General features: G+C 38.6%; 1 protein-coding gene across 1 annotated transcript in view; it reads left to right on the top strand.

Annotated features, from left to right (window-relative positions):
• The window catches only part of DMGDH (dimethylglycine dehydrogenase), a 48,293-nt gene extending 23,926 nt beyond the window's left edge, over positions 1-24,367 (top strand). Inside the window, exons 8-16 of the mRNA XM_086629437.1 lie at positions 2,819-2,988; positions 3,167-3,320; positions 4,140-4,305; positions 6,813-6,943; positions 8,386-8,603; positions 9,489-9,646; positions 10,724-10,783; positions 23,335-23,469; positions 24,152-24,367. Of these exons, the coding sequence (XP_086485563.1) occupies positions 2,819-2,988; positions 3,167-3,320; positions 4,140-4,305; positions 6,813-6,943; positions 8,386-8,603; positions 9,489-9,646; positions 10,724-10,783; positions 23,335-23,469; positions 24,152-24,367 (1,408 nt within the window). The remainder of the gene's footprint in view (positions 1-2,818; positions 2,989-3,166; positions 3,321-4,139; positions 4,306-6,812; positions 6,944-8,385; positions 8,604-9,488; positions 9,647-10,723; positions 10,784-23,334; positions 23,470-24,151) is intronic.
• Positions 24,368-24,977: the final 610 nt, after the last annotated feature.

The raw sequence follows: 24,977 nt of genomic DNA on the forward strand, positions 1-24,977 counted from the left end.
CATTCTTGTGTAGCAGGACTCCAGTGCTATATTAATACAGTCAGCTCCTCATTTTCTGAGATAATGAGGGATTTTGGCATCCTGCAAAATTTAAAATCTTTGATAATGTAGGCCCAGCTGGGAGCACCAAAATCAACTGATTCTGCAGAGTCAGTGCTGCAAAGCTCTGTGGGGCGCAGGGACCAGTCAGCCTATGTGTGGTGCTGTACCTGTAGGTGCAACTCCATATCGCAGGGCGGTCTTGCCCCCAGCGTTCCCCTGCCATCAGCTCAGCAGTCTTCAGCTGAGGCTAAAAAACTTCATTGTATTTGGTCTGTTGCCACTCACAGTCATGCAGTGGTCTCTCTGCTGTGTTCCCCTGTGCTTTTGGCTGCAGTGAAAGGTTCTTCTGGAGCTGTTCTTAAAGGCATTGTAGCCACGGTCACAAAACTTATACTCATGAATAACTAAGAGTTGCCTAATTAAATTAGAATGAATCATAGAATCACAGAATGGTTAGGGTTGGAAGGGACCTCAAAGATCATCTAGTTACAACGCCCCTGCCATGGGCAGGGAAACCCTCCACTACACCAGGTTGCCCAAAGCCTCATCCAACCAGGCCTTGGACACTTACAGGGATGGGGCATCCACAACTTCTCTGGGCAACCTGTTTCAGTGCCTCACCACCCTCAGAGTGAAAAATTTCTTCCTTCTATCTAATCTAAATCTACCCTCTTTCAGTTTAAAGCTATTTCCCCTTGTCCTATCACTACACGTCCTTGTAAAAAGTCCCTCTCCAGCTTTCCTGTAGCCCCCCTTTAAGTACTGGAAGGCTGCAATAAGATCACCCCAGAGCCTTCTCTTCTCCAGGCTGAACAGCCCCAACTCTCTCAGCCTGTCTTCATAGCAGAGGTGTTCCAGCCCTCGGATCATCTTCGTGACCCTCCTCTGGACTTGCTCCAGCAGCTCCATGTCCTTCTTGTGTTGGGGACTCCGGAGCTGAACGCATTATTCCAGGTGGGGTCTCACGAGGTAAATTAACTCCAGCAATGGCTAGGTTTTCTGTAGTACTTGCAGAGTGACAGTTTACAAGTGCTTATCCTTACTGCATCAACTGTAGTGGTACAAGCTTGTGTTGAGAATCTGAACATTTATGCTGAACAGCCTAAAGGTTGTGTTTGGCAGAATTACTTCATGTGCTCAACTGTTTGATATTTCTGTTTTATTTAAATAAATAAGTAATCTCATGAATATTATGCAATCAGCATTCTACAGTTAGGAAGTGCCAGAACTAAGCTGTCTGTGTAATCTGAATTAATTCTTCTTATGCATATGCATTAGAATTAAATTATTACATCGTTTTTTCCCCACAACATACTTGCCTGTTTTTTTGAGGGCCTAGAATTCAGAATGCAAAGTTGATGAACAGCAATTCAATTTTGTTTAAGTTTCACTATTCAGTGTGAGTGTCTGTAATTTAATTGCTGCATGCTAATCCAAACTTGGTTTTGGACAGACTTACTATTTCTTCAAGGATTTTTCAGTTGCACTTATTGGAGCATTTCACAAATAACTAAAAATTTATTTTCACATCTCACTAGACAGGAGGCTATTTTGAAACTTTTTTTAGACATGGCAAACTAATTCACAGAGGTATTAAAATAAAAAAAAATAAATTAAATCATATGGTATTAATAATTATTTCTCATTAAATGTTTTGGTGTCAAATCTGAGATGCCTGGAATTCAGCATTACATAGTACTGTTTCGTCATAAGTAGACTGAGTAGTGACATATACATATTGCAGCACAATGAAGAACCTTGTCTCCAGTTGTCCCCCTCAAGTACCTCGCAGGAGCACATTCACACACAGCTTTTTTCCCTGTTGATGTCAAGCATTTTGGAAGTTAGAATTATGTACAAAATGTTTGAGTAAGGAAACCTTATATCTACCGCTTCGTAACTTTTGAGCATCTACGTTTGCTGTCTGGTGTGGTTCCTTCAATGCAGGTTTGTAACGAGATCTCTGCAGTCTCCATCTTGACACACTCATTATGCAGAGACAGGGCAGGCTTTTGCTACAGACTGGTAGCAGAAAATTTCTATGTATTCATTTTGTTAGCATAAGCTTTCTGGAATCAGTTCCCTTTTGCAGTTGTAGTGGAGAACAGAGAAGGCAAATCAGGTGAGAAAAAGCAGCTTTCAGTTCTGGCACCCTTGCAAACAAGTCTTCTAGTTTTATCTGCAGTTCCTCTCTGTTCCCTGATTCTTTAAAGTCGTCTCGGTGGTGTTGTCTCCTGACTTTTGCTGCTGTTTCTCGTGTCACTGTAATGTAAATATTCACTGTAGCTGCTAGAATGTCTCGGTCTGGTTTTCAAATCTGAGTCTGATTTAATCAAATCTAATTGATAAAGAAGAGGTATTTTATGACTGGAGAGTGTATTTAATGGAGATCAGAGGTTTAAGAACTTTCTTTAGTATTAGTTGTTGAAGAGGCCTAATGTCCCTAGAAAAGATTGTTAAATATTGAACTTCAGAGAAAGAAGGAACTTACTGTAATCTCAAGCACCGCAAATGCTGTGCATTAGCTATGGCGTTTTGCTGCTGACAGTGGGGCAGTAGAAATACGTGTCAATAAAGCATGTAATCTTGGAAAACAAGGCAAAATGGAACAAACAAACAAACAAACAAAAAAACAAAACTGAGGGAAAAATATAAAATACTTTAGTAGCGGGTGTATTAGTAGTATGTGCTACTACATTGTAGTGCTACACTGATTTTTGAAAACCAATAAACAAAAAAAAAACTCGGCGCTGCATGACTTTTTCCTCTTTTTAAGGTATGGTATTATACATGCTGGTGGCATAGGGAAGTACCTCAGTGACTGGATCCTTGAGGGTGAACCTCCATTTGACCTGATAGAATTGGATCCCAACCGATATGGAAAGTGGACCACTACAGAATACACAGCAGCCAAAGCAAGAGAATCTTACGGTTTTAATAACATTGGTAAGAAGATATTTTTTTAAAATGCATTTATATCCTGAAAATGGATTCCAACAAAGCTTGCCTCTGGATTTCTCTTTCTCTCTCTCTCTCTCTCTCTCTCTTAGTATATATTGTGTCTTGGTGATGTACAGTAATTAGTATGCCATGGTTTTCAGTTCGATTTTTTTTTTCTCTCTAGTTGGTTATCCTAAAGAAGAAAGGTTTGCTGGGAGACCAACAGAGAGAACCAGTGGACTGTATGATTTGCTGAAGTCAAAATGTTCAATGGGCTTTCATGCGGGATGGGAGCAACCTCATTGGTTCTACAAACCTGGAGATGAGACTGGATACAAGTAAATAAAATATTACCCCTCCTCCAATAAATTGTCATTACAGCAAGGGCCAACTGAGTTAAATTTAATAACAACCATACATTTATCATGCATTTCAGCTAAAGGTCTCTGTTAGGTAGATCTTCCATTAGTGTTTTTTCTATAGTTTAAAATCCATTTCATTCTGATAATGCAGACATTTCAAAACACACAGCAAGGTATTTGTTCATTATAAATTTGTATTTGTATTTTTCTCTCTTTCTTATCATTTGATCAGTAGCACAGTATAATACTGTCATGAAAAAGGTGATTCCTCTCTGTATAATTCTCAGGAAAGGAGAAGCCCAATCCTCTTTTTTTTTTTTTTCCCTATGCCTGCTTACCTACTTACTTGCTTGCATCAGGGAGCATCCAGCAAATTTATGTTTTCCACAGGGATACTGGAGTCCCAGTCTGAATGAGGCTCATAAAGAAATAAAGAGACACACTTTGCTGTTCAGAAATAAAGCCTTTGATACCTTAAACTCAAATAAATGATTCAGCAACAAAGTATGCTGTAAATTTACACATGACGGACTACTACTTCTAACATTTGAACAGTTCACAGTTTATTGTACAAAATGGTTGATAAAATATCAACCCATGTCTTTCTCTGTTGTTAAAGGATTTTAATAATTAAGCTATGTCAGACCAAGGAAAATATTGGGTAAGCTACCTTCAATTAGGAATGTCTATCTCTTTTGAATGATTGTTAAACTGAAGAATCCAAAGACTACACTTTGCTGAAAAAAGCACAAAATTTCCAAATTGTGTTTTATGTGTGTAAATGCTCTGTTTCAGACCCAGTTTTCGGCGCACAAATTGGTTTGACCCTGTGGGTCGTGAGTATAAACAGGTTATGGAAAAAGTCGGTGTGATTGACCTGTCACCATTTGGCAAGTTTAAAGTAAAAGGCACAGATTCTGTTAAGCTGCTGGATCATCTATTTGCAAATGTTGTTCCAAAGGTAAATGGGACAGTGATAACTGTTTCATTGTAGGATTTAGACAAACAAGATCTGTTTCAAAAATGGAAAATGAAGCATAATATTATTGCTACATATTTCACATATCAAACACTCATATCCCTTGGAGAAATTGCTGTGTCGGGACATATTTCACACAACTAAGAACACAGACAGTGGAGTTTGTACTGGAATAGCCCCACATAGAAGTACATTTTGGCACAAATCATTGAAACATAGAATGGTTGAGATTGGAAGCAACCTCTGAAGGTCACCTTGTCCAGCCCCCTGCACCTGGATGCAAGCAGGACTTGCCCAGGACTATGTCCAGATGGCTTTTAAATATCTCCAAGGGTGGAGACTCCACCAGCAATCTCGGCAACCTGTTTCAAATCTTTGTCTGAAGAAGTCCAACTGAATCTCAACTGGAATTCTTTTACAGTAGTACTACAATAGCTTGGCAGCTGGCTGCCTCGAAATCCTCTGTACTGTGGAAGCTTCAGGCATCAGAGAAGAGCAGTGGAAGGGGCTCTTGCCTGACCACAGCTGGATGTTGTATTCTTCCTGGATGTCCAAGGGAGCAGTTTTGTTGTTATTGTTTTTGGTTTTGTTTTTTTTTTAGTGTGACCCATGCTTATTTTTGACCCGTCTCATTTTGACGTTTTACAGCTGTTTTACTTTTACAGCTGGCTCCCTGAAGCAGGCCAGGTTGCAAATATTCAGGATATTCAGCTTTCAGCTCACACCTGTCCTTTCTCTGCAAGTGTGGCTGCTCACAGATCCTCAGAATATGATCCTATTTTCAAAAATGGCACTCTGTGACAAACTATCCTAGGTTTCTTATTCCTGGGCCTCAGTTTATGGCAGTGCTCCATGAGTCCTTTTATCTCCCTGCTTTGTCAACCGCTCTTATCTAGTGGTTTTAACTTTAGAGGTACACCTTCAGCATGCAGATCATTTGTTTCCAAAGTGCTACAGCCATGGAGTTTGTTCATTTCGGCACAGAGTTTCATGAAGTTTTTGCTGCGTGTGATGGTTTTAGCTGCTCCAGGCACCAGAGGGAGGAAGCATAGGGAAACAGTAGGTACACTGACACTATAGTTATGAAGGTAGATAACTTCTCAGAGGTCAGAGCCAACTGAATGGGAAGGCTGTACAAAAGAATGCTTTCCCATAGGTTTAGGAGAAGGAAGACCCGGAATTGCCAGGTAGTCATATTTTTACTGTATTAATTTGGTGATGGCAATATAGATTAAAAGTTTGTCTTCTTTCTAGCTTGAGGTAGAGGTGGGGTAACTTTGTCATCAGTGGGCATGGGTAAGACTTCCTGAACATATTTATGTTGGGGGAGGAAGGCAAGATTAAATAGGAAATTATGAGAACACAGTGAGTGCTTTCTATGGAATTTAATCAGTGTTGCTAAGGGGGAAAAGAAAGATAGATGGTAAAACAGAACAGTTTATGAGTCCACTTAAAAATCCAGCATCCACAACAGCTGATTATTTAAGCTGTCTTGATTTTCAGTACCATTCATGTTTGTCTGCATCATAAAACAATTCAGTGAAGTTACTGGATATATACTTGTATCACAGCCAGGTTGAGTGTGACTACCATCAGATCCTGAAAATTCAGTTATGTACCTCTAATATGCCAGTAACTATATTAATGCAATACGACATTGCAAAAGAATGTTAATATCTGCAATGTTTTTCCTTTTCCATTCATTGTCTGGAATCTGGGCACTGACTGGGTAGTTGACAAGGTTCTTATGAAAGCGGAATTAAATAAGAGAACTTAAATTCTGCCTCTGGAACCAGACCAGCACAACAGCTATGGGACTTTCATATTTCTGTTTGTATGGATGATATCTGTATGAACATGTATATGTTTTATGGTAAAAGCTAAGTAACTGTTTTTTGAAATTTTGCCTCTAGAGATCACATTTCTACGTAGAATCCCATTCAAATGTACAGAGACGTCGATTCAGCAACTGCATAAAATATAAAAGCATACATAAATCAGGGCCACAAAAGTACAAGCCAGCTCAGTATTATTTATTTAAAGTAAGGGGCAAAGTAATGTTGTCCTTTTGGGATCTGAAAGCCTTATTCACATGATTGAAAAAGAATGTGTCAATAACACGTAGAATTTTTTTTATTCTGATGATTAAAGAGCAAACTAAGATTGAATTTGCATTGAAAATGCATTCTTACATCAAATATAGCTTAAGAACACCTTGTGTAATACACAGCTAATGGGTATTTATAAATGTCTTGATTCATCTAATTTCAAAAATTTTGATTTTTTTTCTATGAAGAAAAATGTGACATTTCCATTGTAAAGCTTAAATTTGGCTAATTTTATATCTGTTGACTCCTATTGTGACATAGCAGAATGAACATGAAAACATTATTCTTTCAAGTAAAGACGTATTTCCATATATTTCATAATGTTTAAGAATTCAAAGGTTTTATTTTACATTCTTAATAATTGCAAATTTTACTCTGTAGGTAGGTTCCACAAATATAAGCCATATGTTAACACCAAGAGGAAAAGTTTATGCTGAGCTAACAGTCTCTCAACTGTATCCTGGAGAATTTATGCTTGTAACTGGCTCAGGGTCAGAACTCCATGATCTGAGGTTAGTTCATTTTTGATACAGTAAGTACACAGTGCTATACAGTAACATTAATATAGAAACCTTTTTACTAACTGCCAAATCCTTAATTATTACTCAACAAACCTTTTTCTAGGTTCAAGATAATTCTACTTATTTATTGATTTTGGTTTCTTAGAACCTTGATTGACTTGAATCCTGAAGTACAAGCAGTTTCGTATTGGATTACGGTTGATATAAAAAGATGAAGAATTTACTGATAGAGTTATGTAATGTACTTTGATAGAGGTAGTTCTTGTTTTGTTGTTGAACCCGTTTATGTTGGCATTGTATGATAGAACACAGCACGGTTGTTCTTTTCTAGTGTTTTCTCTTACGCAAAACAGAAAATTGGCTTTAAGCATGGATGACCCCACAGGCGCTGACCTGGCCAGTACAGACAGGTAGTGCAGTCTTCCTGATACTGTGATAATGTCTTCTGCCTTGGGCTCTGGGGTCACAAAGCAAAACAGAAAGAAAGGAGGTAGAGGCAGTTGCAGGATGACTTCATTAAAGTGCTTTTCATGGATAAGCATTGGAAATGACATTTCTAGTGTTATAAGTGGCTGTACATACATACTAAGAAAAATAATTTTTCTTGCTGGACAAATCAGTTATTCAGAATAGATCAACACATAAAAGACTGAAATTTGCTACTCCAGTAGAAGATGAATAATGTACTGTTTCATAACAGTCCCATGGGAATCAGTAGGACCATTGGCACATTCAGAATCCAAATGGCGGAACCAGACCAAATGCATTTTCTTCTGCAGAATTTCAGCAGTTCTGTTTGGTACTCCCCTGTGCCTGAGATCTTTTAACACCACTTAACAAAGAAGTATTTTATAAGATTTTTAAATATGTGCCTTTGATTTATTTTGTGAGCTTCCTGAAAGACAATACCCAGCTGATGTTTTTGATTAAATCAAAACTCAAACCTGAACTTCCTGACAATACTTTAAATACCATATTTGGGAAGGAACAAGCCTGGTTGTGCATTTCTGTTGACAGAGGAATTTATGTTGAGGTTTCTTATGTTCATCGTGTTTGTTGCTTACTCGTCTTGTATGTTGACTTTTTATTAACACGTTCTAGGTCCAAAGGCAAATCTGTATACAGTTGTATGACATCACTTCTTTCTCTTACCTTGAAAATACTGTTCCACTGATTTAAATTCTCTTCTTTCCTGGCTATATGCTAGATGCCTGTGTTCCTATATCAGTATCTCACCAGAAAACACTATTTAACATCAGTGATGGATTTGACTATGTAGTGTAGCAACCAACTTCCGCTGGTTTTGGGAAGGTGTGAGTCTAGGAGCTGCTGGGAAGATGAACACTAACAAAAAATTATTCCATTTCAAACTTTATCTGAATCAGTTATTTTTCACAAAAAAATCTAACATCACTGTTGTGTTTTACATGCAGATGGATAGAAGAGGAAGTAAGAAGAGGTGAATATAAAGTTGAAATAGAAAACATGACAGATGAGATGGGAGTACTTGGTGTAGCGGGTCCATATGCCCGACAGATCCTCCAGAAGTTGACAAGTGAGGATCTGAGTGATGATTCATTTAAGTTTCTCCAGTCTAGACATATGAAACTTTCTGATATTGCTGTTACTGCCATTAGGATATCGTACACAGGTAAGCAATAGAGAAAACAGACTCTTAAGGAAAGAGGCAATAAATAAAATAATGAGTGTAACTAAAATTATGTTGAAAAATAGTTCTCATCATGTATTCATAAGCAGTAGGTTCATCACATTTTGTATGTAAGTGTGTGAGGAAATGCAGTACATTATTTTTCAAATGTGATCTGGTCAGAGTCTGCGCTGAGTTTTCCAAGACTTTTTCTCTGGAATACCCTAGAGTGTAAATATTTATTTTACAGAACAAAAGGCCAGTTCTGATAACCTCTGTGGTATTTGCTGCAAAACCAACGTCAAGAATTGTTTTTGGATTACCATATATTAGTGTTTGTCAAGTGCCTTGAAAATGTAACACTCTAATGCTGAATATTTGTTTTTCTCAGCTACTTTTTATTTTTATTTATTTTTATATCTATCTCTGCTGCCATGGACTGAGTTCAGACCAATCTGAAGCAGCTGAAGCAGCTCTTTCTATTTTACTAAATATGATACAATATACTCGTTTTATGCTTGTTTACACTCAGTTACATTTACTGTTTGCTCACCAAGTCATCATCTGTTTCTAATGCCCTTAAGCTTCATCTCTCATTGTAACTTCACTACATGACCTTTTCTTATCAGTTATTCTGTTGCTCCCTCCCTCCAATTTCAATTAACAGTTTAAATTAGAATAATAGTACCACTGCTTAAGATCTAGGGTATAAATCATCTGGTGGTTCTTTCAGGGAATTAGTCTTGATATATGATAGCAGAATTGACCCTAGAATGTGAATTAACACTTACAGCATTGATCCTCACTTTTTACCGAGAATAAGACTGTCTTTATTAGAATTGTTTTATTGTTAAACTGATGAAACAGTTAATCTTCTTTGTATAATAGGTGAATTGGGCTGGGAGCTCTATCATAGAAAAGAAGATTCTGTAGCTCTTTACAGTGCAATCATGGAAGCTGGCCAAAAAGAGGGAATTGACAACTTTGGAACATATGCTCTGAATGCTTTAAGGTTGGAAAAGGGTTTCCGAGCCTGGGGGGCAGAGGTCAGGAAATAAAACTTTGTTATTATTCTTTCTGTTTATTTTCTTTATTTCATTATGACTATACAGCTTTTAGTGAGAGCTAGCTCAGATAGTATTTGTTCCAGTTTCTCAATTTAGCATGAAAAGAAAACTTACCTTGAGCAGGAAAAGCTGCTGTAATTTTGAACGGTGTCTTTTTCTAAATAGAAGTAACTAATATACGCCATCTCACTGCTGGCAAAGGGACACAAATTTTGATTCACTGATGTTTCTCCCTCTTGAGTATAACAACATTATGAGGGTTTTGCTGAGCTCCAGTGTTTTGAAATCTAAGGTTTGGCTGATGGATTCTGAAAATATTTTATTTCTGTAATAACTATGTCACGAGAGGCCAATTATTCTTGCTTCATAATTTATTTGGAACTTTTTTGTTTCCCATTAGCTTATTTCCGCCAAATTTGCTCACTCACAATACAGAACTACTCAGGGGGCCTAGAGAATTTGGGGAAAATCAGTACAATTTCTGCTTACCTGAAAACTTTCCTGATTCCTTTGGAAAGGGAGGAACTCAGGAAGGTGAAATGGTGGGCATTTAGGGGTCCTTTTCATTTGTCTCTTGATAATTATTGTCATTCATCTTCAAATACTGCCTAACAAATCATTCCCTCTACACCTAATGGGAAAGTGGTAAATAAAATTTGCTTTGTGTTTTATTTTCCTCTTCAGCTAAGGCATTCTGCTGTGTTGCAATTAATGTGCAAACCTCAGTTGTTCAATCTTCTGCAGGTTCCATTCTGCTTTGATGAGGAGTCTTGGTTTTTACTTAAATGTGTGTTTACTTTGCATATTGAAACTTAGATAAATGATTTATATTTCTATACTTCATATTAGGCATAACAGTAGATATTCTGTTGAAATCACATATAGGAATAATACAGTGTTTTGAAATGGAAGTTGCACATATGCAATGTGAAAGACATTGACCCAAGAGCAAATAGAAGGCTGCATGGAATAGCTAAATAAATACCTACCATCCTCCAACCCCAAAGCTATGATAATCCATCATGTTCAAATGGTAAATTTATTTTTTTTTAACAGATGAACTGTGACACTAATCCCTTGGAAGCTGGACTGGAATACTTTGTAAAGCTAAACAAGGTATGCCTTATTATTTTCAAAGTGTTCTATTATGCCCAAGGTTATTCCTTTAAGTGTTTTAAAAGAAAAATGTAATTATCTGTAAAATAAAATAGTTTTAGAAAATGAATCTAGCAACTTTTTTTCACTGTATATAAGAATAATTACTTTGTGAAGTACCGATATGTTTAAGAAAAAATAATTCATGTTTTTCCGTGTTTCTTCCTAACAAAATTACATATTAGGTCAGGAAGTTGCAAATACTCAATGTTGACTATATGAAAAATAACTCTGTGATTTATTTTCATAGAGAAATTTGAGTCATGTGCTTTTGTAAACTTGTGGTATCTGTATACAAGCTGAACAAGCCTGTTCATATTGTGAAAACTTTTCACCTGCTTATTCTTGTTAAAGTTTTCTGGAGGATCATTTTCCTTGGCTACCAGTCTGGTACAGCAATTATTGAAAAAAATAATAGATTTTTCAGAAGAACTGCTGAATGACAACTTGGATATGAGTCAAATATAAGTTAAATTAAGATCTTGGTTTAAAAATTAATAACAATTAGTTGTCTGTAGAATTTCTGAAGAGGTCCTCTGCTCACCAGTTGTTCCTGCTTGATTTGAAGCTTAGAGAATGGAACTAGTTGAATTTAAATATGCAGTAAAAATGAAGCATCTCCATTTTCTTATATTCAAATTTTAGCAAATCAAAGTCTGTTATAGTCTAACAGATACAGAAATTGCATGTAGTTCTTCCTTCTGGTCCAAATGAAACCCAAACCAAATGTCCTAACTCAGTCAAATAGAGGACCTTTCCATGAAGCCTGGTGAAATCATTCCTTGTGCAGCTCTAATGTCCTCTGTTGCTGCCAGTTAGCCCATCAGCTCAAACAGCAGTTGCCTGCACAGTGGATGTGACGTCTCTAATGTAAAAAATCAGGTCCTGCATAGTTCAAGTTAGGTGCCCTAAATAAGGGGATATTTCTGTGACTTGATCTTTTGCTTCAATGTTTCATCTGTAAAACAGAGAAAGTGCCAACATTTTTTACATAAGGGAAATCAAGAAGAAAAAGTAATGTTCGTGAGACATTTCATCTTTACAGTGATGCAATGTGATACAGGGACAAATTTCCTTGTTATTTGTATCCCCTTTATACCTGAAAGCGTAGTAAATCATATAATAAATGACCCTTGATGTTTTTTGCTATGTTATGTGGAGGCACTGTGGAACCGATAAAAGGAATCCCAAACTTTAAGTTACAGCTCCAAATAAACAACAAATCTTAAACTTTGGGTAGGGTAGAATTGCAGAGGCATGTTAAACCTAAAAAGATGCTTTTATCTTCATGAGACAATTTCACTAACAGTAACAGGGATGAACCCAGGAAGATGCTTTTGCTCTCCAACTGTTGAACCCGTCTATAGATGTTAAAGTTCTTCAACCTGTGCAGGATTGATAAAACTTTAATTTTTGTCCTAATTTAGCATCAGTGTGTGCTCTAGCATGAAACACAAGTTCCAAACTTGTTCTTGCCCAACTATGGATCTTAGCCACTGAGGGGCGAGGGGCTCCCCAGGGATGTCAATGGCAGTTCCTACGTGTAGTGGAGTTACAGCTGTGTCCATTGGGTACTGTAGTTTTGCCCTAATCAGAGAAAAATGACACATGCAAGGGAAATACAGAATCTGAACAGGATTATGTTGTATTTACTCATCAAGCACTTTCCAATCTTGAGGAGAGCATTAGCAGGATTATGGGAGCATGCTATGAAAAATTTTACTGTTTCAAACTTCTCTTTCCATTTCCATTTGCTACATCTGTCAGTGTTCAAGGCCAGGTTGGATGAGGCTTTGGGCAACCTGGTGTAGTGGAGGGTTTCCCTGCCCATGGCAGGGGCGTTGGAACTAGATGATCTTTAAGGTCCCTTCCAACCCTAACCATTCTGTGATTCTATGATTCTCTGAATAGGGAAGTGATCCTGCCCCTGTACTCGGCACTGGTGAGGCCGCACCTGGAATGTTGTGTCCAGTTTTGGGCCCCTCGCTTTAAGAGAGATGTTGAGCTCCTGGAGCAAGTCCAGAGAAGGGGGACTGAACTGGTCAAGGGGCTGGAAAATAAAACTTATGAGGAGCAGCTAAGGGAGTTGAGTTGGGGCTGTTTAGCCTGGAGAAGAGGAGGCTGAGGGGAGACCTGATTACAGCCTACAAATACTTGAGAAGGGATGGTGGGGAGGTAGGGGAAGGGCTCTTTACATTAGTGATGGGTGATAGAACAAGAGCAAATGGGTATAAGCTTAGTCAGGGGAGATTCAGGTTGGATGTTAGGAAGTATTTCTTCTCTGAAAGGGTTGTCAGCCACTGGAATAGGCTGCCCAGGGAGGTGGTTGAGTCCCCGTCCCTGGATGTGTTTAAGAATAGGGTGGATGATCTACTTAGCGATATGGTTTAATGGGGATTAGGGATGGTTGGACTCGATGATCTCTAAGGTCTTTTCCAACCTAGAAATCTATGAATCTATGAATCTATTTGTTTTCTCCCTCTCTTTCTCTCTCTCTCTCTTTTTTTCTTTTAGTATAAGCAGGAAAGCAGCCATAAGCAAGGAAAGCTGTTGCTTGCCAAGATGCCCATGCATGAAATGTTTGATTCTTTATTGCTCTACATGCTTCTCTGCATGGTTGAAATAGAGCATTGGAACAGCTCTCTGGAGCAGATATTCGCATCATAGATGAATGGGCCTGGAATCACTCTCTAGCATAGACGCAGGATGTCAGCATAAAACAGTTGCCAGTTTTGCTCAACTAATGCGGAAAAGGAAATAATCTATATTTGTTTATTGACTCAAATGAGGGCAGTTGTGACTGTATGTTGACACTGCAGAGGCACTTGAGCTAACTGAGATACTGGAAGTGATCTGAACACTGTAGCATGAAGCACAATGTGGGATTATTTACTCTGCCTCTTGGCAGTTCAGGGCTGTGAGTCCCAATTCCATGCCTTTGGTTTTGGTGTCTGGCATGGCATACACCTCAGCATTCCTTAGAGGCCAGCGTGACTGAAGAAAAGCAAAATTCTCTGTTATAACCTGCTCCTATTGTTAAAGAAACTTTCTGAAAAAAAGGGGCAAACAGGATACAAACGACAAGCAAGAGATACTTAAATGTTTGACATCTTGGTTTGTAGAGTTACCGACAGGGATTGCTCCTTTAAGCATGCTCCCCCACGTGGGCGAAGTGCAGATTTCTGTGTAAAATAAAACCAAAATGCGCTGTTCCGTTTATTACTAGAGTACTTCTTACCGTGCAAAAAGCAGCTGAAATAGCTCACGCAATGGGCAAAAAGACTTCAGCGTAGGTGAATTTCGAGTGGTATGTCATGGAAAATGTAAAGAGTTTCTAAACAGATTCAAGTGAACGAACAACCAAATGCCAGCGAAGGTAATACAAACAAAAATTATTTTAATTTCCATGAAAGGGCATTCAAATATCTGGGAAATAAATATGAAGAGATGCACATTCTCAATGAAATCCTGAAATTTCTCTGTGTTTACAAAGTTTAGGGTATGCATCACCTTCAAATACATATGGACTAGTAATTTTTCTTGTGGTGAGTAACAGGAGAAACTCTTAAAAGCTTAAGTTGATTTTTTTTTTCCACAGCCTGTTAAATTGTAGCATAACAGTAAGTAAACCTGTTTCCACAGGATTTCTGTGGCAATTTTCATTTTATCAGTAAGGCTGAAGAGATGGCATGTTCTAGGTGGTTTCACGTAGACTCTGGTTGATACTCCTTTTTTGTCTAAAGTTGGTGGTTGTTGCTTCCTTGCACAGATGAGCAGGATGGGGCCTGATTAAACCAAAGTGGAGGGAGGGACAGTAACAGAATTAATTTCTAATTTAGAGTACACATTGTCTTCATAACTTCATAACTAAATCCGTCTGGTTTAGGGGTGGGGTTTTTCTTAATACCTGTTGTCTTTCTTTTGTTTGTTCAATTGGTTTTACATTTAGCAGTTAGATAGGTTGTTAGACAGCTTCATTCACTAGTAGTTTCATTTCATGAATAAGCACTCTGCTACTAAATGTTCAGTAGAATCCTAGCGGTCTTTGTGGCAGGAATTTCACAGAATATCTTTAAAGAAGAAAAAGTTGCAATTGTTTTTTCTCCACATCCCAGAATATTGTTTTAGTTCTGCTGTACATTTGAACTTTCTGCGGTTCAAGTGTTCAGAGATATAGTATAGCACCTCTGAATGCTTTCTATTTTTAAAAACTCTGACTTAAATTTAATGGCTTTTTCAATATTATCATAGAAAAAGACAAGCAATCACCAGATATTAATTTACTCCAGACCTTTTTTCTGTGACAGAATCAGCTACATCTATGTTTGCCATGTATAAAAATTTCATGTGTGAAATTGCAAAGACCTGTTGGTCCTGAAGATCCCACAGGCTCCTTGAGCAGTTTATTCTAGTAATTTGCTATGCTTATGTTAGAAACTGTTTTCTTGCAATACTTTTAACTTATCACTGGTTATCATGCTCAGTATTGGCACATAAAAAAAAATATTCCCTTATTCAGAAGCTGCTTGTGTCTTCAAAACCTACTAGCATGTTCCTTTTCGGTGTTCTGAAGTGGTTGATTATTTTTAGCTAATTCAATATTCTTAAAACACTCTATTTTTCTCCTGAGCGTAACGGACGATAAGTCCCAATAAAATTTGATGTTAGAGTGAAACACCTCCGTGTCAATTTGTGTAGCTCACAGAAATGAGTTCTTTCAGAAGGGTTTTCCGTGTGAACCCAATAGTGCCAACAGTCATCAAGAGCATACAGCTACAAAATCCCGTATTAACTGTTCGTAACTCTTTCTGACTTGTTTTGCTGTATCCAAGACTGCCATCTCCTGGGCACTCCCTGTGAAGCAACAGATCACTGCTGTTTGGGAAGGGATGAGGTAGAGGATGACCTTTGGGACCCTGCTCTAGTGTGCTCTTGCTCTTCCAGGCCGGGGTCTTAGTACGTAGCTAAGATTTAGGTTTTGTTTCCACTAGGAGGAAACACCATGATCAGAGACAGTGTTTCTTTCTTGCAGCCCTGTTTAATTACTGGGGTCGTTTCTTCGTACTCCATTCCAAGCTTTTTTCCAGATTATACAATACCCAGAATCTCTCTCCCTTCACTTTTTCTTAGGTCTACTCTACCAGCACTTTTTTTTACCTTCTTCGTTTTCTGCTTCTTTCCCTATCTGCTTCTTACTATTTATCTATTTATCTACACCAACCCTACTCAGTGACTGCTTGCCTTTCAGTGTCAAAAAATGCCTTTTAGACTACAAGCCCTACCTCATCTTCTGATTTGGCATTAGATTTCTGAGGTGTCTTTTACTATTGCACTTATTAAACACATGAGCATTTAATTGCTTCCTTATTCATTGCTAATCGAAGTTGTGTCATGCTCAGAAACTTCACACAGATGGGTATATGACTGTAAATAAAAAAATACAGTCCTTGTATATTGACCTAACCCCCAGCATAACTACATATAAGTTCTCTCATGGGAAACTAGAATGAGCAGTTGCAGCACTACGCCTCCATCTTTTTATTCCTTTGGTAGGAGTTTAATCTCACTGGTTCATGTCTTCCTCTTTCCATTAGTTTCTCTCCTGTTCACTCTGCCAGAACAGCCCCACAGTTGTGTCAGTCCTACTCATTGTGTTACCAGGGTCTGAAGTGATATGTCCTGATTTATTAAAGCACAAAATTATAAGTATTTTTAGGGAAAAGGCTTTTTTTCTTCATTTCACAGATGCAGTTTGTAGAAAGAACACCAAAATAGGTTGAACTGGCACTTTTATATGTTTATCAATAATGTTGATAAGGGAATTGAGTGCACCCTCAGTAAGTCTGCAGATAACCCAAGCTGGGTGGGAATGTTGATCTGCTGAAGGTAGAAAGGCTCTACAGAGTGATCTGGACAAGCTGGATCAATGGGCCAAGGCCAAATGTATCAGGTTCAACAATATTAAGTGCCAGGTCCTGCACTTGGGTCACAACAACCCAGGTAACACTGTAGGCTTGGGGAACAGTGGATGGAAAGCCGCCACTTTCAGTTGGAAAAGTGATGGGACCTGGGAGTGGTGGTTGACAGTCTGTTGAATGTGAGCCAGCAGTGTGCCCAGGTGGCCCAGAAGGCCAATAGCATCCTGGCTTGTATCAGAATAGTGTGGCCAGCAGCACTAGGGCAGTGATCGCCTCCCTGTACTTGGCACTGGTGAGGCTGCACCTTGAATATTGTGTTCAGTTTTGGGCCCCACACTACAAGGACACTGAGGGCTGCCTACATCTACCTGAAAGGAGGTTGTAGCGAGGTGGGTGTTGGTCTCTTCTACCAAGTAACAAACAATAGGACAAGAGGAAACAGACTCAAGTTGTGCCAGGGGAGGTTTAGACTAGATATTAGGAGTGGAACTATAATCTATGGTTACTCCATTTGATGTCCAGATGGATATAATAAATCTTGGTCATAAACCAAGATTTGTTCCATAAATTTATACAGAATACGAAACACATTAGAAAGAGTCTGCTATTATTTTCTTGTCTGTATAAAATGCACACGTAGGTCACTCCCAGTGTGTTTGTTGGGCCATGTAAAGGAATAGGCACGCACTGAGCTAGGAATTTTGAGCCAAAGTAATTCAATAATTCATCAGTTGTTTGTATCATATCAATATCCTAGAGCTGGCTGTTTGCATACAAGAAGGGCTCAGGCAGTTTGAATGACAGGTGCAGTGATGCAGGTGCCATACATACTGTCTGGCCACACCTCCCTTATCTTTTTGATATGGTTTTCCGTTGTAATCGGTATGCTAGGTAACACAAGTAAAAAGCACAACCTATCTTTTTAGGTTTTATCTGGTGAACTGCACTCCAGTTGAAGAATATGAAGCTAAGCAGTAGATACTATCTTTATCTTATATCTAAGAAGTGTTTTTATTTTATGTCAAAAATGTTACATCTTCCAAAGCGTAGTACTTTGGGAGCTCATGCCAAGATAATAGAGAGTCTTCTGTATTTTAGGTTTAGCTTATTAGGACTCTCCTTACTCTTAAGAACTAAAAGTTTTGCGTTGTTACTACGTGTCAAATGATTGGTTTTTTAAAAGTAAGAGATGGTCAGCACAGCTTTATATTTGATATTTGTTTGAAGATGGAATTGGTTAGGGTTTTCCTTTGTTTCTGTTCTTTTTTTTCTGTTTTTTTTTTTAAATATATTTTTACTGAATTATACTGTTTTGAATGGGATTTTTTCTTGCATTATATTTAGTGTGACAAGCTAAACCAAATAGAAGCAATACCCAAACTGACTATTTTTCTTCTAGAAACAGGAAGCAGTTGTTGCCAAGAATAGCCAGACCGATTTTGAATGAATCAGTTTCCAAACTGCTGTTTTGCTTGGAATGAACAACCTCATGCACACATGCTTATAAATCAAAAATGAATACTTGTGGAAATATGCTTAGTGTACAAATGACATGGATGCCCAAGAACTGTAAAATAAGAAGACTGGACTAGTCAGATTCATGTGGTTAGAATTTCTTAAGAAGTTGAATTAAATGTTAAAAAAAAGTATACATACACATTTTTTGCAGTTGTATATCATGTATACAAATATATTTTCATACATACACTTTTATCTATGTTCATATATATGTGTGTGTGTTTATATATGTCCGTATACATGTATACACACAAATTTTTGCAGTGTGTGTGTGTATGTGTGTATGTGTATATATATTCGTGTATATATATACACAAATATATATATATTGCAAAGTTTGAATTCTAGGTTACTTCTTGATTATTTTTCCAGGTCATGATTCTAAAAGATTCTAAAAAGAATATTCTTAACCTTCAAGGAACATGAAATAACAAAGATGAAACCCATTACATGAAATGCCCCAAATCCATCTCCACTTAGCATAAGAACTATGTAGAGGTTTATTGCAGGTGGCCAAAAGCCTAGCCCAGTTAAAATTAATTGAGTACAAATTTAATTTTGTATCTGTAACCAACAGGCAAAGAATGATCCAGAGATACGTAGATTCTAAAGCCTGCTAGCTGCTTGCTTTAAAGATTTCCATATCTAAAAGGTAATTAAGAAGTGGAAGTCAAAATTATTTTTGCTGTCAACCTCAAGGTTCCAGTAATTAGTATATTAACAGGAGTCAACCATCACCTGTACAGTTAATCTGGAAGTGGCCCAAAAAAGCAGGACACATCTGTTACCAAGCGGTATTCAAGGCTCTGATTATCATCGCTGCATTAACCTTTGTGGAAACCATTTCTCTGTTTCTAAATGAGGAATTCACAGAAGTTTAAATTAACCGGAAATCTCGAATTGAAAAAACCTCCAACACAACAACCCCAAAGATGATAAGTGTTTTATAAACTATCTCTTTGTCTATGCACTTACAAGAATCTGAATACTCCAGAAGAAAGGAGCGGGGCTTTCAGTATAGCAGTAGCTACATCAGTGCTGTGTGATACGGCATTCTCAAAGTCACCAGTTGCAATTCTTTCTTCTAGAAAACTTGATGGTGACTCGGCCGAGGGAAAGGGCACAGCAGAAGAATGCTGTTGGAAGCTGGTTCTGGGAGAGTCCTGTCTGTTGCTGCTCTTCTATTACTAAGAGGCCTAGAAATGGCAATTCACAGACATTAATACTGCTGCTTTAGATGCCTTAGTGTACAAGTAACATCCACATTGCATTGGCAAATATGACACAGGACTGAAGGGAGACGTAAACATATAACTTGGAAGGCCCGAGGGTGTATGACATGGTATTTGAACACCTGTGTTTAGTTCCACAGTTACATGCCTCAAAACTAAATAGCAGGTGCTACATTAGCTTGTACAGGAAGGACTTGGGGCTATTCAGCCTAGAGAAGAGAAGGCTCTGGGGTGATCTTATTGCAGCCTTCCAGTACTTAAAGGGGGGCTACAGGAAAGCTGGAGAGGGACTTTTTACAAGGGCATGTAGTGACAGGACAAGAGGAAATAGCTTTAAACTGAAAGAGGGCAGATTTAGATTAGATATAAGGAAGAAATTTTTCACTCAAAGGGTGGTGAGGCACTGGAACAGGTTGCCCAGAGAAGCTGTAGATGCCCCATCCCTGGTGCTGTTCAAGGCCAGGTTGGATGAGGCTTTGGGCAACCTGGTGTAGTGGAGGGTTTCCCTGCCCATGGCAGGGGGCTTGGAACTAGATGATCTTTGAGGTCCCTTCCAATCCTAACCATTCTATGATTCTATGATTCTATGACTTGATTCAATGCTAAGCATATCTGTAGAATATTTACTCCCTTGGTATTTCTGTGTGTCATGCAAAGCACTTTACTCTGAGTGTTGTGTTGTGGTATACAGTCTTATTTGTCCATCAGTGAACAAGGGAGGAGCTACAGATGTCATCTGGACTTTAAGATGGTCCTCCGCAACATCCTTTGCTCTAAATTGGAGAAATATAGATTTGATGGATGGAGTATTCAGTGGATAAGGAATTGGCCGGATGGTCACATTCAGAGAGTAGCGGTCAATGGCTAAATGTCCAGATGGAGATCAGTGACGAGTGGGGTCCCTCAGGGGTCCGTGTTAAGACCAGTACTGTTTAATATCTTTGTCAGTGATATAGACAGTGGGATCGAGTACACCCTTGGCAAGTTTGCAGATGACATCAAGCTGAGTGGTGCTGTTGAAACACCTTAGGGGTGGGATGCCATCCAGAGGGATCTGGACAAACTTGAGAAGTGGGCCCATGTAAACCTCATGATGTTCAACAAGGCCAAGTGCAAGGTCCTGCATCCGGGTTGGGCAACCAATATAGGTTGAGAGCAGCCCTGCAGAGAATGACTTGAGGGTACTGGTGGATGAAAAGCTGGACATGACCCGGCAATGTGCGCTGGCAGCCCAGAAAGCCAACTGTGTCCTGGGCTGTATCAGAAGAATGGTGGCCAGCAGGTGAAGAGAGGTGATTCGGCCCCTCTACCCTGATCTTATGAGACCCCCCCTGGAGTAATGTGTGTCCAGCTCTGGGGACGCCAACATAAGAAAGACATGGAGATCTTGGAGCGAGTCCAGAGGAGGGCCACGAAGATGACCATAGCACTGGAACATCTCGTCCATGAAGACAGGCTGAGGGAGTTGGGGTTGTTCAGCTTGGAGAAGAGAAGGCTCCAGGGAGACCTTCTAGCAGCCTTCCAATACTTTAAAGGGGGCCTGCAAGAAAGCTGGAGAGGGACTGTTTGCAAGGGCATGTAGTGATAGGACAAGGGGTAATGGCTTTAAAATGAAGAAGGTGGATTTAGATTAGATCTAAGGAAGAAATTCTTCACTATGAGGGTGGTGAGACAACTGGAACAGGTTGCCCTGAGAAATTGTGGATGCCCCATCCCAGGAAGTGTTCAAGGCCAGGTTGGATGGGGTTTTGAGCAACTTGGTCTAGTGGAAGGTGTCCTTGCCCTTGGCAGGGGGGTTAGAACTGGATGATCTTTAAAGTCCCTTCCAACTCAAACCATCCTATGATTCTACAACCTTTAAAGGTCTCTTCCAATCCAAACAATCCTTGGATTATGTGCTATGCATTTCTAGTTGTAGATGTTTCCTTTCATAAATGTTGCAGTGTAGCAGAAATGTAATTCTATGAAAAGTGAGAGGGAACTACTGGTGGCTGGTTATTGTGTGGTCTGAGATCTTTGCTTTATCTTTTCCAGCAGCATCTTGAAAGTTATATTGGATAATACATATTTTTCTTCTGATCTGGGCTGTATTTCATGCTGTCTTTTCCCAAAGAGGGGCCATCTATGAACCTTATATGCAATATATGCCTTATCCTCAATTGGTCCACCTTGCTTTTCAGACTAGCTGCTCCGTAACTGGTTCATATGCTGTTTTCCACAACTGCTTACAGAGTTTAATCTTTTGAAGTTCAAAAACTCCTCATCGCTTTAGTAATTCCTTTTGAACTTGCACATAGACATATGTGAACCTGAACAAGAACTACAGAAATATGAACTCATGAACTAACTGCATAATAATCCATTCCAAGTACAACATGTATTGCTCATAATTCTGCCAGTGTAATAATTCTCTACAGAAATAAAAGAACATTACCAGAAATAGTATTTTTGATGTCTACAACAATATTTCCCTTCTTTTCTCTTAAACCGTCATCAAATTAATAAAATCCGTGCTTCGGACCTACTAGAGCTGTCACAGTGCCCTAAGATCAAGTGTCTTAAAATAGCTTTCATTGCTACTCATCTCAGCAAAGGCTGGAAAGCTAGAGGACCTTGTAACTGCTGATATATTTCTCGGCCGTGGAGGGAGGCTGGCGTGGATCTGGCAGATTAGTTGAATACAAATCTTTTGTTCTGCCTGATCTATACGTTTAAAGAAGAGATGAACAGGCAGAATTTGTAAGCCGCTGTTCCTAATATTTACTGCACAGTTATTAACAATAATGATATTCAGCCTGATGACTGTTTTATCCTCTGTCTCAGCTGTCAGCATCTTTGAAAGAGGCTTTCTCTTGGTTCTTGAGGCACCTTGTCCAGAACCATAAAGTTTGTAACAACTCTTCTTTCTATGACCTCTTTTTCCAATTCATTCTCTACCTGGCTAACTAAATAAGGAAGTTGTCTGAGTTACACTGAAGCCTTAGGAGATAGCAGGGTGAGACAAGTCAGGTTCACAGCTACTGGTAGGCAAAATAAGCTCCTATCTGTGAACCTAGCCATGGAATCAAGCTAGCTCAGTGGAATCAGCTCAACACTATCAAATACAATAAATAGTGTCTTACAAGCCTGTTAGGATTCAGAGACTTACTGATGGCTCCCTTTGTACTTGTCACATATTTATGCAATCTGCTTCTAGAAATCTGCTTCTATCTTTGTACCTTTTTAGGCATGGTGAAAAAGGATACTCCAAATGATAGTATTATTCTTTAACTAACATGTTACACTATCCCCTAAAATGGTAGACATGGGAAAAAAAACCCATACATACCCCAGAAGAAGAATATGGAGCAAACTGCCAGCTCCACAGCCCAGCAGAGATACCAGAGTGGAATAGTAACAATTTGCTATCATGGCTGCTGATGGCATCAAAAAGGATGTGTGTCCATTATAGGGAGGCCAGGGATTTGTGTGTTGGTATTCCAGGTTTTTTATAGAAATTGAGTTGAAACACGTCTTCTGACTTACAACCTTAACTGGGCAGATAGTGTTGTTACACATGTCTCACAACATATGTATTTCTACTGCACTTGGAATCACGTATATTAAGGGACTGAGATCTAGAAAAACTAATATACTCAATAAAGTTACCAAGATATACTGTACCAATATAAACCCACCAAGACACAAGATATAATATCTGTCAAAGGTTTGATTTAATCTGTATTTCACACAGAGTACTTAAGTGATAGGAAAACAAATGAAGACAAATTTTAATGCTTGTATCTAAACTTTTTTCAGAATACCAATAACCATATATCATAATTATATTCTATTTTTTTTTCAGCCAGCAGACTTTACAGGGAAGCAAGCACTGAAGCAGATTAAAGAGAAGGGGTTCAAACGACGACTGGTATATCTCACCCTGGAAACAGATGATGTTGATCCAGAGGGAAATGAAAGTGTGTGGCACAATGGCAAGGTAAAGGACTATAGATCATGTTAAAAGAAACTAACGTTAATTCTTCCTGAACAGAATCTAATTTTGTGTTTCAAGTGTGAATCCATTATTTTTGTTTTACTGGCGCAGAACAAATTGAAGCTATGATAACCATTTTCTAATATTCAAGCAGGAAGCAAAGACTAACTAAATATCTACCAAGAAAATGTGAAATGCCATCAAGTCATAGAAACTAGAGTTGGAACAGACTAAAGTATTCACTCATGCATTCTCTTCTCCTGGAAGTTCACCATTGTCCTAACAACACTTTTGCTATTCACTTGAAAGAAACAAAACAACACCAAAGTTTAGGCCTCTACTCTTCAGCGCAGGTTATGTGTTGAAATGCTCACTAGCAGTTAAATTATTGTATATTAAAAATGTATGCATGTGTATAGTGTTTGTTACAGTGAAAACTTAATTGAACACAACAGGAATAGAATGTTTTTTCAAGGAGCAAAAACTTCCCAATTTAAGGTGATATCACCCACAGTAGAGAGTATTATGAACTGCATGCCACACTTGAAACTTGCTTGATGTCTGAAGTGTATACACAGAAACTGATATATGAGATGTATAGTTGTTTGGTTTGTTTGTTGGGTTTTTTTTACAAAAACCTCACTGCATCTTGAAAATTAAGATAAATGTTTGTGTTTTTTTCCAGGTTATCGGCAACACCACATCTGGAAGTTTCAGTTACAGTGCTCAGCAGAGTCTGGCTTTTGCATATGTTCCCATAGAACTCAGTAAAGTTGGACAGAAATTGGAAGTGGAACTTTTAGGAAAAAATTATCCAGCAACCATTATACAAGAGCCACTGGTGCTGACTGAACCAACGAGAATGCGCCTTCAGAGAAAGGGTGAAAGTCCCAAAATATAAACACAGATGAGGATGCAGCAAATTGTGCAGTAGGAAATAGCTCCATTAATATGCATGAAATTAAGAGAAACAAACTACTCAGATTTGCTAATTGCTAAGCATAAGATCCTCATTGCCATACATCAGTGAGAAATTTGATGGTGTTACCCTCTTGCTTCCTGGTATGGGCTATTCGCATTAGAGATCTGAGCACAGTTCATGAACCAGTATGTGTTCCCCCTTCTCAGTACTGCTTGTGAGCAGAAAGCGGCAGGGAATGAGCAGATCCTTGATTCAGCTTGCTCCCACATTGCCTGGCAGATCTGAATTAATGCAGATGAGAAAGTTGCTCTTGGTGTTGGCCAATAGCAAATTCTTCCTCCTCCTCCTTGACACTCACAGTTCCTCCTTTGCCTGTCCTTAGGGTAAAGTATCTTATCCTGGCTCCTTACAACATGAGATCACAAACTTATCATTAAAATAATATCACTAGTTCTGCACAGAAATGCTTCCTAAGGAATCGAAATACATCCTAGCAATCACTGAAAATAATAAAGGCAATGTTAAAGGCAAATCGAACTGTTAACACTTTTTTCCCAATGTGTCATCCTGGCAGAAATTCTCACAGAAG

This window comes from Tauraco erythrolophus, chromosome Z, assembly GCF_009769465.1.
Source record: "Tauraco erythrolophus isolate bTauEry1 chromosome Z, bTauEry1.pri, whole genome shotgun sequence".
Taxonomy (NCBI): Eukaryota; Metazoa; Chordata; class Aves; order Musophagiformes; family Musophagidae; genus Tauraco; species Tauraco erythrolophus.